Source organism: Babjeviella inositovora (assembly GCF_001661335.1).
Source record: "Babjeviella inositovora NRRL Y-12698 unplaced genomic scaffold BABINscaffold_4, whole genome shotgun sequence".
Lineage (NCBI taxonomy): Eukaryota > Fungi > Ascomycota > Pichiomycetes > Serinales > Babjeviella > Babjeviella inositovora.
Genome location: NW_017566841.1, coordinates 25,293 through 39,244, shown reverse-complemented (window position 1 = coordinate 39,244; position 13,952 = coordinate 25,293). Strand labels below are relative to the sequence as shown.

Here is a 13,952-nt window from a genome sequence, read left to right as displayed (position 1 = left end):
AGCGGAGATGGCATCCCTCATGGATGACAGTACAGGCTAGAATATGCACGTCAAGTTACGAACATCAAATTACGCCATGGCTGAGAGCTGACCCAGGATGCCGCTTGCAAGCCCCAATACATACATCTACCCAGTAAGGACCCCAAGGTATACAGGTTATATTTTTCTCTTCAATATGTATTTTTCAATATATAAAAATGGTCTATCTGTCTCCTCATAATTAGTTGCAGCACACAATTGTCTCTTCGTTACACCCGGACTATATGTCGCGCTTTCCCAAAGCAAGCGTCCGCGCACCGGAAAAAATGTCCACATTTGCAAGCTGAAATTGGAGAGCCACCCCATTTTTTTAGTCAACAACGCCATCACACTCTAGACTGGTGGATTTGAGACAAGGACCCTGCAATGAACTCAGAGGATCCCAAACACCCCGGAAACGACTCTCCATCGCTCTTTTCGCATCATAAACCCTACGCTGCAGCCACCAATAGCAGCAACCATGGCTACAAGGATGACGAGTATCGCGGCGCACCTGGTAGCTCTGGGGTGTCTAGCTTGGGAATAAGCTCACCGATGGCTTCCGCCATCGACTACGCCTGGGGCTTGGACCACAATGACTTTACGTTTCTCGAGAATTTGGCAGGGGAAAAGCCCGAAGAGGCCCACGACACGAGCACACAGCTGTATGCGAGACCGGAGTTTGCACAAGACACTGAAAGAGGCACCCTGGCCCCTAAACCCCAACCGGTGCAACGACTGAATTCAAAACAACTGCAGTTACAACAACCCCAACAGCATCAACAGCGGCAGAAGCAGCAATCTGAGGAAAAGATTCCGCACTCACAAACTCAAATGCAGCAAGCTTCGCAGCCACAAGGAACGCAACCACCCGCTGTGCAAAAAGCACCTGTCCAAAACGCACCTTCAGTGCAAAGATCTCCCTCGGTGAGACCTCCCTCGGTACAAAACGTGCCAGCGGCACAAGCTGCACCTGGGGTGCAAATTCCTCCCTCGCAGGAGACCCAAAGCCTGCCAGACGGCAAAAAGGAAACCCTTCCTCGCTCAAAAGTCCGCCCATGTGATCACTGCCGTCGACGCAAAACCAAATGTGTCATCATCCCTGCCACCAACAATTGTGTTCAGTGTGAAACCAAGGGTCTCCGTTGTACCTACTCTGATACCACCATGAAGCGCAGTATTGCACTTGTTGATGAGGGGACAAAACGCCGCCGTAGTGCGTCACCCGCAGACATTGCACCGACCCCTAGCGTGACTCCGCACGTAAATCCACACTTCCAGCCTTCCTTCCAAGTGCCCCCTAATACGCAGATCAATCAGCACCCGATCCGTGACGTTCAGCCGGTAACCGACTACTCCAGCATGCCACACCTGCTTCTCAAGAAAACTCTTTCACTCCAGTACCCCCGCTCGTCGTTTTATGTTGGCCCCACAAGTGTGTTTGATACCTCTCTCCTAAACCAGATGCGTCTTGACAAGGTTGACTCCGTGCAGCTTTCACCGACGATCTCGCTACGCAAGGTCGGTGATAATGTGCAGTTCACGCTCCGTGACGATTACACAGACGACCTTTTCAGTCGTTCGGAGCAGGATGTGGATGCGGTGGAGCGCCTTGTCGCGCCTCACGGGCAAGTACTCATCGACCTCTACTTCCGCATCATCCACCCGTCGTTCCCGATTCTCCACAAGAAGGTGTTCCTCGAGAAGTACTCCCGTACGCACCGCGAGTTCAGCGCGCCACTTCTAGCGGCGGTGTATGTGCTTGCGACGCTGTGGTGGGACTATGACCCGCAGTTGAGCCAGTACCCGAAGCCTGACGTGGCGCAGCTCAATCGCATTGCAATCCGCACGTTTAGTGATGTGATTGAGCGTCCGAAATTGTCAGCGGTGCAGGCCGGCTTACTTCTCTTGCAGTGCAGACCAGACCATGCACGCAACTGGGTCATGTGCCTGCAGGTGGTGGCGCTTGCAGAGGAGCTTGGGCTCGGCTTGAACTGCGCCACATGGCGCCTCCCCAAGTGGGAGCGCGGCTTGCGCCGACGCCTTGCATGGGCCGTGTTCATGCAAGACAAGTGGTTATCACTTACGGAGTCGCGTCCATCCCACATTGCAATCGGTCGTGACTGGCTCGTGCAGCCTGTGAGCGAAGAAGACTTCCCTGAAAAGCCTGGTGATGGTGACGCGCAGGAGGGCTCCACCGACATTGAAAACGGCAAGTTTCTCTTCCGTGAAATGATTTCTCTCAGTATCATCGTCAGCGAGATTTTGGATACATTTTTCACGATGCACGCGATGCAGACCGTTACGCGCATCGACCACGTATTAAAATTAGCCAAGCCATTGCAACTCAAGCTCCGCAATTGGTATCACTCGTTACCAACCGCGTTGCATATGGCATCCATGCAACCGCGCAAGTTGTGCCCGAACGGCTATCTCCAGCTTGCGTACTTTGCGACAGAGATCACGTTGCACCGTAAAATTATCACGTGTTTGACGCACGAAACACCACGCGAGTTGGTGCAGGTGTGTCGCGCAGCGGCCAAAACGCGCTTGCTCGCAGCGGTCGAGTTTGTGCGTGACTTGCGTCCGGAGCATATCCATGCGTTCTGGCATTCTTCTGCGACGGCGAACTTTGCATTGATCGGCACCTTTGCCGCGATCTTGTTCTACACCGCCCCGGGGCCTCAGGAGGCAGCCTTTTTCAAGGACCAGATATTCAATTACCGCTGGACGTTGCGAGTCAGTGCCAAGGGTTTTGACCAAGCTGCGAGCGCGTTGGAGAAGCTCGACATGATGTTGCTCCATATACCGGGCTTGCTCACCGAGACGGTTGCACAGTCACCCAGCCCGGGCCCTAACCCGAACTACACGCCACTGTCCTTCTCTCCACGGCTGTTTTCTCCGCAACCATTCGCGCGGTATGCTGAGTCACCACAAGCCTTGCAGCCTAAGCAGATCATCCAGCAACAACGATCGATGGGCGATATCAATCCGGGCATGATCATGCGCGGGCATGGAAACCAGGGTAACTCTGCCCATCCGCAAGGCCAAATCCAGGGCCAAATCCAGGGCCAAATGCACCCAAATCACCTGCAGGGTCCAGGAGGGAATCATACGCATAGTATGAACTCCCACAGTGCGCATCCGCAGGGTAACCCGGGAATGAATGCCCAAGCACGCCGCTCGCCTGTGATGAACCAGGTATCGGCAGGAAAGCAAGTGTCGTCGCAGTCCAGCCCTGCGGGATAAATGGAAGGCCAGGCGCACAACGGATATCCGGAGGTACTTGTGATAGGTCTAGGTGGAGCTTGGAGTTAGTAAGGGTGTGATAGTGGATAATGTATTAATAAATGGCATGTATTATACTAATCATCAACCACATTCACTTGTAATCGATAATTAAGTTCGAGAGGTAGAAGCAGTATATACCCGGGAGAGAACTAATGAAGCAGCGATTACTCAGAATGGGTCGTGGAGATTCGTGTCTTATATTGAAATGTAAGGAAAGAGTTTGAACCAGCAAAATGGGTCGTTTTTGACATGCATAAAATGAAATATGTAGGCGATGCTGCACAAAGTGAAGAGTGGAATGAAAAGGGGGCCTATAATGGGTCTCACCAACCATGAAGGATACGCAATAAACTTGTAATACATAATTCTCCACCGAATTATCAGCAATCCTTAGACAAGAAATAGGAAGGTAATTCATCCTCACCCCTCATTTTGAAAAAAGAGCTAGAAATCGCCGACCCAACGTGTAAATTTGCAAAAAGGTTTTTATCACATATTTTATATAGAACGATTTACGCACCTGAAGTTGAGTTTCCTAAAAGACCTACTCCGCTAAATCACGGCTCGGTCGCCTTGCGCGATACGTAATTCGCGAAAGCGAAGAGCCTTTAGGATGTTTCCACGAAACCCCACGGCTCGTACAAAAACACACCTATACCCTGAGACACATGTCCGTCACAGCATCCAACTACTCCCATGCTCTCCCCGGTCTTACTGAAGGCGAGAAATGACACATTGAAAGCTTTCTGTCGCCATTGTGGTGTGTGTACGTATTCAATTTCCCCTTGTGTGCTATACTAACGTGATAGCCCCAACTGGCAACAAAAGTGACTTGGTAGCGGCCCTCTCTACTGGCTTCATAGCGCCCAACCGTAAGCCATACAGCGTATTATCTATTGATATGGGAATCCGAAACTTCTCTTTCTGCCGCCTTTTGATGGAAAATGGTGCTAAACCTACGATTGAGGAATGGCGAAAGATTGATGTGGACAGATACTGCGGAAACTCCACGCCCGTATACTCCCCGCTGGCATACTCCCAGATCGCCTACGACATAGTCAACCAGATTGTGTATAATTCGGCTTACGCCGTTCCCGATTTAGTATTGATTGAGCGCCAAAGGCTCCGCTCAGGTTCTTCAAAGAACGTTTTTGAGCACGTACTCCGTGTAATAATGCTTGAAAACATGCTCCACGCCAGCATCTATGCAGTGAAGAAGCTGGACCCCGCGAGAGAAAAGACGCGTGTGGACTCATCATCGCCAGCAGAGATGGTGCGCTACTGGTGCACCGAGGAGAAGCTTACTGCGACCAAGTCAAAGACCCTTAGAGTCAATATGGTTGCCCGGTGGCTCGAGGGATATCTACACGGGGAGGATATTCCGTTTGAGCTTAACAAAAAGTACCAGCAGAAGGTGGTGAATGTGGACCCTAAGGTGAAGAAGCTTCGGAGTCAGTCGAAGAAGTTGTACAAAACCATAATGAAGGGGGAAGATTCTGAGAAAGAAGTTGGTACGGGAGAAACCGAAAAGGGCGATGATTTGGTAGATTCTTTGTTGCATGGATTAGCGTTTCACCAGTGGCAATGCAACAGAAGGGAGCTCCAGCGGTTGGTAGAGACGGGTAAGGGGTCTTTGGAAGAAATGCTCGCTGGGATGGATAAAAGGAGGGAACTTAATTTGCGATGATACCTAGTGGGATATCAACACGTGTTATGTGTATTTCCACGAAACGGTAATTTTGTGAGTAGACCCTGTGTTGATTATACCTGTGGAAACTGGTCCCGTGTGAGCCATGCATGATTCTGTGCCACGTAACAGTTTGAATAGTTGCTACTGGTAGATTGGCCAGAATAGTATCGGATCTTATTTCGACTGTTTACTAGTATCGGTTTGTTGCTTTCCATTTTTCAGTCACTACCAAGCTTCATCAGTACCAATATGACCACCGTCCACAGAGATATTGTGTGTCATTATGAATCTATGGAACACATTATCTTACGTTTCTAGGTCATCTTAAATGAAAAAATTAAGGGGACTTTGAGATTTCCGAAAGACCGAGTAGATTAATCACTTTTATTTCGCTTCCATATAAATGGGGTACACCGTACTTCCAAACGCAACATTGTATATATGCAATGCCTATTTCCAATTATATATAATGTATTCTTTCTTGAACCTTGCTTTTATTCCGCAGACAGGTGTAAGTTTCGTGACTCCAGCGGGAAAGACTGTAATTGAACGTACATATCTTGAGGTATTTCTTTTTCAGTCAAACCATAGCTATGTTCTAAACTTATAAGGTACCCTATGCATTATATTTGAGGATAACCCCCGTATTCTAAATTCCTAGTATCAAACACTCTAATTATTGTAAAATACCTTAAACATTGTGTACCACAGGGCCTGTTTCACTAAATGATAAAACCCCGAATGAGCCAAAAGCAGACATTGCCTAATGCGGATATCACGTGATCATACACTCTACGTATCCTGTCGTCTGTATCGCTTAAGATAACGTGTACAAAGCGGAGGAGTAGTCACCACTCAATTACGCCCACAACCCACCTATTCACTATGAATCTTCGTCTTCAGTTGCTTCAGGGGTTGAACCTCATTCTCGTATTGTCCACGGCGTTTATGACCTGGAAAGGGTTGTCTATTGTGACCAATGCCGAGTCGCCGATCGTGGTGGTTTTGACCGGCTCTATGGAGCCTGCCTTTCAGAGAGGTGACTTGTTATTCTTGTGGAACCGGAACGCGAGAAATGCCGTTGGTGACGTGGTTGTCTACAATATTGAGGGAAAGCCTATCCCAATCGTCCATAGAGTCTTGAGAGAACACCACAAGTATGTAACCCGTTTGTGACGATAAAAGGCAATGGATACTAACTATTATAGCGACAAGAAGCAATTCTTACTAACAAAGGGTGACAACAATCCGGTTGACGATTTGGGCTTGTACAAAAGAAAGCAGCAATATCTTGACAAGGATAAGGATATTATGGGGACTGTTTACGGTTACATGCCTAGGGTCGGGTACGTGACCATTTTAATCACCGAGAACCAGTACTTCAAGTTTGGGCTTTTGGGATTGTTGGCCTTGAGTTCACTCTTCCAAAGGGAGTAAATGAAGATGTCTTCTTTCAAGCGCGTATTTTTTTTTTTGGAGAAGTAACAAAAATGAGATAGTTGCCGAAGAGGATATGCAGTCAGAATTCCAGAGGAAAGAATATATGAATATTATAAGCTCTATGTAGAGACCGTTGATAAAATCCGCTCTATGTCGGGCTCTGTATTTCCGCTTTTTTTCTCACCTTCCTTACATAAACTCCGCCCCTAGCTCATTAAATACACCTAGCTTAGTCTGTCTAGGTGGATTAACTTGTTATCAGGCAAAAGTATAAATCAGTAACGAGAGTCTCTGGGCCAGCACATTTAGGGATTTTTATTCCAATATTTGTTACCTGCTAAATCTACAAATGTGATTTTCGCTTAGTATAAATGGTTTCTGGGTTTAGAGAATGCCCGAAAAAATAGGTCTGGGGCAAAACATTTCAGCAGGGTATGGTATATTGATTCTTTTGGCCAACCAGTTCATGACATCAACATAGATTCAGTGTTATACTTTTAATAATCAAGCTCCACCTCCTTCTTGGTAGGGGCCGCCGTTACTTCCGAAAATCCTCTCTTCCGCGACTCAAACCGCTTTAATCTGTCGGTGTCAAGTGGGTTGGAGTGTGACACGATCTTCTTTTGTTCCTCCTTCAAGTACAACGTAAACTTTTCAAAACTGCCCCTGAACAACGCATCTATACCCTCAGGTTCAGATGTCTCTACGTCCAGCATGATCTTATAGATCTCCAACTCTTTGAGCTTTGCTTGCACTGATTCGTCCTCAAACTTTGCATCCACTGAGAGGTTCAATATTTGATGATGCTTTAACAAGTACGATACAAGATCCTCGGCAAGCCCGCTCAAATATCTCTTCTTCTGGAGAATTTCTTGCTCTCGCTGTAACTCCAAGTCCTGAAGAATTTTATCTCTGATGATTCTCAACTCCAGGCCCCCGTCAAGCGTAAATTCCTTGACTCTCACATCATTGAGGGTGCCCAAAAAGGCTACAAACTCTTCGAACGTGGCCCCTGCAAGATTGAACTTCTGCTCCAAGAGAATGGTATTGATGATATCCTTTTTTATGCGCAACACCTGGTCCTCCTCGTCCACCATATCCCAGAACAATTCCAAAGGAGTGGACCCGTTCCGTCCAACGAGGTCCAAAAAACGGTCATCATCGCATATCACCAAGAAGATGTCTTTGAAAAGGGTACTGGCGTTGATCTTTCCCTTGGCCTTTAACTCGACTAAAAGCTCCTTGAAAGCGTCGCGCGCAAGTCGATCCTGGCGATAGGTTCTTTCTTGTAAGGTTTTAATTTGCTTGTACAAGTTTTCATGAATGCGATCCAACGATTTTTCATACATCGCGAGGATGTCCATGTTGTGTAGCACAACAAAGTTTTTGTTAGCCCTGAATCGTGGGTCCTTGAGGATGTGACTCAAGGTGGTGGGCCACGAATCGTTCACGTCCAACTCAAGGGTGGAACTGAAGTACTCTGAGAGTTCAGAAGTTGCCTGTTTGCGGACCTCTGCAAGTCTCTCTTCACGGGCTTTGCGCATCCCATCCACGTAGCCCTGAAAAATGCCCCGTTTTTCCTTGTCTGAAATAGCGGAATGCAAGTAGATCGGTTCGTCAGAAATCAATCGCTTGGCGGTGGGCCAACGGGTGTAGTACTTAATCTCGTCGTAGTTGGCAAGCACTGCCAAAAAAGCTTCCTGGAACTTTTCCTTGGACTTGTTCTCCTTCAATAATTCGTCTTTGGTTCTGGTGGAGAGATATGACTCGAAAATCTCTTTTCGGACCAACGCATCGGGGAGTGCCCAGTAGATGGGATTTTGGATAAACTCCTTCATGACTCTACTGAAGGACCAAGTTGCATCCACTTCGTTGGCTCGAAGAAGATTCACAAATGCCGCTCTAGCGGCTTCCAACGATTCGTATACCGGGGGATTTAGCAACGCTGAATCATCTGCGAGGGTTACAGGAACTGTTGGGGCTTCCAATTTCACCTCTTTTTCAACGATTGATTCCACCTCAATAGGTTTGAATTCAGCCGTTCCCTCGGTTATTTCCAGCACGGCTTTTTCTTTAAGAGGCTCCACTTCTGATTGTCTATCCAGATGCTTTCCGTTTAGATAGCTTTGCACATCCGCTGGGATTTCCCAGGTAGATTCCTGGGTTTTCTCATTGTAGTAGTAGTCTTGGCCCCCATCGGCTGTGTACAACTTCCAGTGAAGCGTCAAAAGAGCACGTTCCAAGTCAGTCAAAAGCTCGGCGGGCTTTTCCCAGGTGGACTCCTGGGTAACGGAGTCAAAGTAATATGTCCTTCCCTGTTCATCTAAGACTGATTCCCAGGCCATTATATGAATATTGGTGTGGTAGAGAAAGAAATATGGGGTATTTCAAAAAAGCCTTCTCCTAATAAATACTGGCTATTTTTTCTGGACTTTTTCTGCAATGTGGTCGTGCACCGCCGAGTTGTGTTGGGTGGCTCGGCTATGGGTTCGGCTCCTTGATAAAGCCCGATAAGTAGCTGTTCTCCTGAAATCCTTGTCCCCTGATTAGACCACTACACAATGGTACGTGCTTCTTATCCATGATGATCAATTGAATGAAAACTAACATGCCAATTGTTTGGTGCGGTTGTACCAACAGTTAGACCTAGTCCCAGTCATTAAAACCGTATTTAACCGCCGTTAGAAGCTCGCTTACAGCCGCCATTTGCTTAGAGGATTTTGCATCGCAAGTGGCAGAGAGACACAACAGACCGGAAATCGAAGCGGGTGAGTCACCTGAGTTGTTGCTCAACAACATGACGATTTCCAGAAACGACAATGAAAAGGTGTTTATTGAGCCAAGTGTGAACTCCATCAGGGTTTCTATCAAGATTAAGCAGGCTGATGACATTGAGGAGATTTTGGTGCACAAGTTCACCAGATTCTTGACCGGTAGAGCCGAGAACTTTTTCATCTTGAGAAGGGTGCCGATCAAAGGCTATGATATTAGTTTCTTGATCACAAACTTCCACACGGAACAGATGTTGAAGCACAAGTTGGTGGACTTCATCATAGAGTTCATGGAGGACGTTGACAGGGAGATCAGTGAGATCAAGTTGTTTTTGAATGCTAGAGCGAGATTTGTTGCGGAGGCGTACTTGACCCCGTTCGATTAAGCGGCACCAAGGAGAAGCCACGGCAAAGCTGAGCCCCGTATTTTTTGTGCCCCTAAGATCTCTTAGATATTCTGTTACAGCCCGTGGTGCTTTCATTCATGTATATGGTAGTATGTTGATTTATGTACCGTGATGTAGTTGCGTCCTTGGGCTGGCTGTACTTTGATACGGCATAGTTTTTGGTTTTCTCATTCGAATAGTTTCAATAGATTGACTTCAAGTTTATTAGGCGAGGGTTTGATCCGTAGATTGCTAATATCCCAATTTAGAAGAATATAAATCACATTAGCGTGGAGGCTTCTCTCGAGGCGTCATAACTTTGTATTCTAATAACTGCGCGGGGTAACCAGAAGTCAGCATTGAAGGGCTAACCTTGATTTTATTGATAAACTTAGATTCAGATTTGGGCCAATTCAGAAGATACAAAGATATATATTTTAATTCATTAGCAAACTGGAAACTCAAGATATCTCCTTTATTAGATCAGAGCCATAAACGCCAATAACGCCGGCAGACACGTGTGTGTGTGGTGTCGCATCTCAGGTTTTGTGGCATTTCCAAAAATTCAATGGGAAAACACTATCAAACATGCGATATTTCTATTGGTACTTCATGTTAAATATGGGTGTTGTACTGTAATTAAATTAATCTTCTAGCTTGATATCTAAACCCCCAATATAGCTCGTTCTTGCTACCGAAAGCTTATTGCTAGCTATCAATAATTTATTACTCAACCAAGCTATTCTGGTTATTTACACACTTCAGCAGTGGATTCATTTTCATTTTCATTTCAGTTACGATGGATTTTGTAACCTCTCTCCCCGAGTTGAATCGACAGGATCACTACTCTGCGGGATACTACGGCCAAGAGTATATCAATCGGTGCCTTCGGTATCCATCTCTTTCACCTGAGGGTAGGATGCACGAATATACCCTTCCAAACAACACTTTCGAGGAACTGAAAAACGGAACCAGCGACCTTAGCCTTTTAATCCCTACAGAGCTACACTGTGAGATGGATAGCCCTGGAAAAAGGAAGCGGTTTGGGTTCAAGATGCGCAGGCTCTTTTCATGGAAAATCCGATCGGTACCTCCATCATCGAATGTATTAGACTCGAGAGATAGAGGTATCTATAAAGGTATTGCTTCTGGTGACACTAGTGACAGTGACAGCGTGGACTACAAGACGGCCAAGAAAAGTGTTTCATCGAAACATCAAGGGGATCAGAAGTTTGAGAGGAAATCTTTCAGACGACTCTTCACCAGACTCCCAAAGGAACATGTCTTTGACAGTATCTCAATGGAAGGAGGCACTGAAGTGGAGGGAGACCTTGAAGTAGAAGGAGTCCCTGAAGTAGAGGGATCGGAAACAGATTTTGCTCATTCAATTCTCAGTGAGTACAACAAGGCATCTGTGTCTGACATGGCGAGCAAGAAAAATGGTGCGACTGCTCGTCGGAGCAGCATTTGGGGGTACTTTCGTAAGAGAGTGCACCTGGCCGATGCCGGTAGCGCCATCACGCTCACCGAGAAGTATCTTTCGGACTATAGTCAACTATCTGCGGATATCAACGCCTTGCCTTTTAATATTACCGTAACAGAGAACAAAACGAGACGGTCCCTCCATAGGTCCATTTCTCAAATCTTTAAGGGACGGACAGAGATTGATGACCCTGATGTTTCTGAAATACTTGAATCGCCCACAATTCTCTCACGGACGATTGATCAAAGGCTAGCTTCAAGCTTCATGAATCAAGAAAATCAAGCCTGGAACCCCTATATACTAGCCAAGCAGCAGCAGACGCCGTGTGAGCTGAAACACGAATGTATCGATGATGAATGCGATGATGATGACAAACTCAACAGAAGTCCCCTTCCGCTGGAAATCCAGGTATATAGAGAGCTCTTCAAGGGATATAGCCTGGGTATGCTGGCTCAGAAACGATCGTTCAGTACCAAAGAGCACGTATTCTCTGATTCAGCAGCAAAATATTTGAACGATAGAAGATGTGTTAGTGGGCCCGGTTTGGGATCCCAATGTGTGAAAGCGTAAGTCAGCCAGATTAAAAGTGGCATCAAAAAGATTCCAGTCTGAAACCCCGCCAACTTAGCGGCGTATGTAGAGATAATGGGTTGCATTGAGCATTATGTGCAACGGTGGAAGTGGCAACTGATCAAATCCGATTAATAGCAGTATGCAAAAAAGAGTTTCAAGTAAATATAGCGTTCATTATAGAGTTAACCTGTGGTCTTGGGTGGTAGTGGCGATGTAAATGAGATGCTACCCGCACAGTCTTAATAAATGGCAATGAAAACCCCTCATAAGCCCAGAGATGTGGCAACGGACCTTATGGGGTTATGATGTCATGACCACCACAAGCTACAGGTGCATAATTTATACTGTTGATATACGCGTCGCGTCGGAGGTTTAGCCAACGCGTCAGTACTTTCCAATCTCCCCACCGTATCTCTCATACAAATCAACCTAGAAGCACGAAAACGCGTCGAAACCAGGTGAGTAATTATTCCACTTTGGGAAATTTCCTTTTTCCCTCCTGCGCCCAAGAGTGACCTGCACACGGTTAACCCGATCGGGTAACATAAATAAAACTCACGTGCCCGTGCATACTGCAACCGAAATTGAACCGTTAAGAGTAAACAAACCAATTTAGAACGAGACTTCGCGGGTAACAAAAGGAAAAAGGAAAGGACGATCCAAGGAGCAGCTCATTTTCTTCGCGCTATTTCTTCATCAACCAGGCCATTCTCACTAACCATACCTACAAACACTTCATAAATAACACCAGATTCGAATATGAAGCTCCTAGACATCCACTCGTTGGATGCCGAGAACAAAATCAGACTCTCTGAGGTAACCTCTCTCATATCTAAGGCCAGAAAATGTGTGGTGCTAACCGGGGCTGGGATCTCGTGCAACGCCGGTATTCCCGATTTCCGCTCTACCGATGGGTTGTATAACATGGTCAAAGAGAAGCACCCCAAGGCGGTTGTTCGAGGGAAAGATTTGTTTGACATTTCGCTCTTCCGCAACCAGCAAACGGTCTCTATTTTTAACACCTTTATGGAATCCTTGTATTCTTCTACGTTAAAAGCCAGACCCACCGATACCCACCGCTTCATCAAGGTGTTGAAGCAGAAGAAGAAGTTGCTCAGGTGCTATACCCAGAACATTGATGGGTTGGAAAACTACTTGAACCTCAATACCGGAATCCCCGAGGATTCCACAGCTGCTAATTGGAAGAAAATGGACGTTGTACAGTTGCACGGTGATTTGATGAAATTGTCATGTACGAACTGCTTCAATATCCACAGCTGGGACGAGGTGTCTGTAGCGGCCGAGACTCAGGGTGCCACCTTCAGAGAGCTTTTGTCTGACGGACGTTCACCTGAATGCCCTACCTGTGTGGAATCTTACCGAGAGCGTATCAGAATGGGAAAGCGAATGACCGGCGCTATCGGCTTCTTGAGACCTAATATTGTATTATATGGGGAGAACCACATGAACTCCGAGGTCATTTCCCAAGGTTTGACTAACGATCTCAAGAGCTCTCCTGACTTGTTCATCATCATGGGGACCTCCTTAAAGGTTGACGGAATCAAGAAACTTGTGCGGTCTGTTGCCAAGGTGATCCAGAAGCGTAACGAAGCACAAGCGAAACCGTGCAAGGTCATTTTGATTAACAAGACGCCCCTCCCTAATACGTGGGCCAATATCATCGACTACCAGATTAATAACGACTGCGACGCGTACATGCTGTATTTGCGAAACAGCTTGCCGGACCTCTTCTTGACCCAGCAAGAGCTCGACCTCTTGAAAACGTATGCGTCCGTCACCAAGAGACCAGCGATGTTGACCCCTCCAACTACCCCAACTAAAAGACAAAAGTATTCAGACATACATCTCGGTGAAGCCGTCCCTGCATAGATATACCCTAATGACTAACGACTCTGCTAAAGTTGATCTCAGTAAAGCCTTTCCCATGCATATGTACGTAGATAATTAGCCAAAACTTGAAAGAAGTAAACCTGGAATGGTTAATTATGATGGAGCTGTCTCTAGCAAAAGATGAATCATTCACAAATGTATTTCTCCGTCTTGTGCCAAACATATCGAATGATCATTGATGCCAGTTCATTTAATTGATTTATACGTACCATCCATTGACCAAATAAGCCTAAATCTAGCGGTGGGTCGCTAATAATCGTCTAAAATATTTCATCTTCGATCAGTAAGCGCAAAACTGGCGCTGTTGTCTATTTTGATACCATAAATTCTGTTAAATGGCTTGAGGCAAGATAACTGCTTTTACATGCATACTAAAGACAGATTACGCG

The 13,952-nt window shown here is 46.4% G+C and overlaps 8 protein-coding genes across 8 annotated transcripts; 6 read left to right on the top strand and 2 right to left on the bottom strand.

The window, feature by feature from the left end:
• The first annotated feature begins 163 nt into the window (after positions 1–163).
• DAL81 (Dal81p) lies at positions 164–3,473 on the top strand. Its single transcript, XM_019128428.1, has one exon. It carries the CDS (start codon positions 406–408, stop codon positions 3,265–3,267), a length of 2,862 nt encoding a protein of 953 aa, XP_018985807.1. The 5' UTR covers positions 164–405; the 3' UTR covers positions 3,268–3,473.
• BABINDRAFT_124287 (uncharacterized protein) lies at positions 3,335–3,969 on the bottom strand. The gene has a single exon (XM_019126966.1). The coding sequence runs from the start codon at positions 3,725–3,727 to the stop codon at positions 3,401–3,403; it is 327 nt and encodes a 108-aa protein (XP_018985806.1). The 5' UTR covers positions 3,728–3,969; the 3' UTR covers positions 3,335–3,400.
• CCE1 (cruciform cutting endonuclease) lies at positions 3,950–5,457 on the top strand. Its single transcript, XM_019128427.1, has 2 exons — positions 3,950–4,075; positions 4,119–5,457. Exons 1-2 carry the CDS (start codon positions 4,006–4,008, stop codon positions 4,994–4,996), a joined length of 948 nt encoding a protein of 315 aa, XP_018985805.1. The 5' UTR covers positions 3,950–4,005; the 3' UTR covers positions 4,997–5,457.
• Positions 5,458–5,899: 442 nt separating this feature from the next.
• Positions 5,900–6,474, top strand: BABINDRAFT_160756 (signal peptidase complex catalytic subunit). Its single transcript, XM_019128426.1, has 2 exons — positions 5,900–6,156; positions 6,208–6,474. Exons 1-2 carry the CDS (start codon positions 5,948–5,950, stop codon positions 6,434–6,436), a joined length of 438 nt encoding a protein of 145 aa, XP_018985804.1. The 5' UTR covers positions 5,900–5,947; the 3' UTR covers positions 6,437–6,474.
• Positions 6,475–6,652: 178 nt separating this feature from the next.
• Positions 6,653–8,811, bottom strand: BABINDRAFT_160755 (uncharacterized protein). Its single transcript, XM_019128425.1, has one exon. It carries the CDS (start codon positions 8,782–8,784, stop codon positions 6,937–6,939), a length of 1,848 nt encoding a protein of 615 aa, XP_018985803.1. The 5' UTR covers positions 8,785–8,811; the 3' UTR covers positions 6,653–6,936.
• A 5-nt stretch (positions 8,812–8,816) lies between these two features.
• ARC19 (Arc19p) lies at positions 8,817–9,830 on the top strand (the record flags this gene model as incomplete). Its single annotated transcript, XM_019126992.1, has 2 exons — positions 8,817–8,821; positions 9,125–9,830. 2 exons carry the CDS (start codon positions 8,817–8,819, stop codon positions 9,594–9,596), a joined length of 477 nt encoding a protein of 158 aa, XP_018985802.1. The 3' UTR covers positions 9,597–9,830.
• A 393-nt stretch (positions 9,831–10,223) lies between these two features.
• On the top strand, positions 10,224–12,055 carry BABINDRAFT_160753 (uncharacterized protein). Its single transcript, XM_019128424.1, has one exon. The coding sequence runs from the start codon at positions 10,396–10,398 to the stop codon at positions 11,647–11,649; it is 1,254 nt and encodes a 417-aa protein (XP_018985801.1). The 5' UTR covers positions 10,224–10,395; the 3' UTR covers positions 11,650–12,055.
• A 292-nt stretch (positions 12,056–12,347) lies between these two features.
• HST3 (NAD-dependent histone deacetylase) lies at positions 12,348–13,709 on the top strand. The gene has a single exon (XM_019128423.1). It carries the CDS (start codon positions 12,412–12,414, stop codon positions 13,540–13,542), a length of 1,131 nt encoding a protein of 376 aa, XP_018985800.1. The 5' UTR covers positions 12,348–12,411; the 3' UTR covers positions 13,543–13,709.
• Positions 13,710–13,952: the final 243 nt, after the last annotated feature.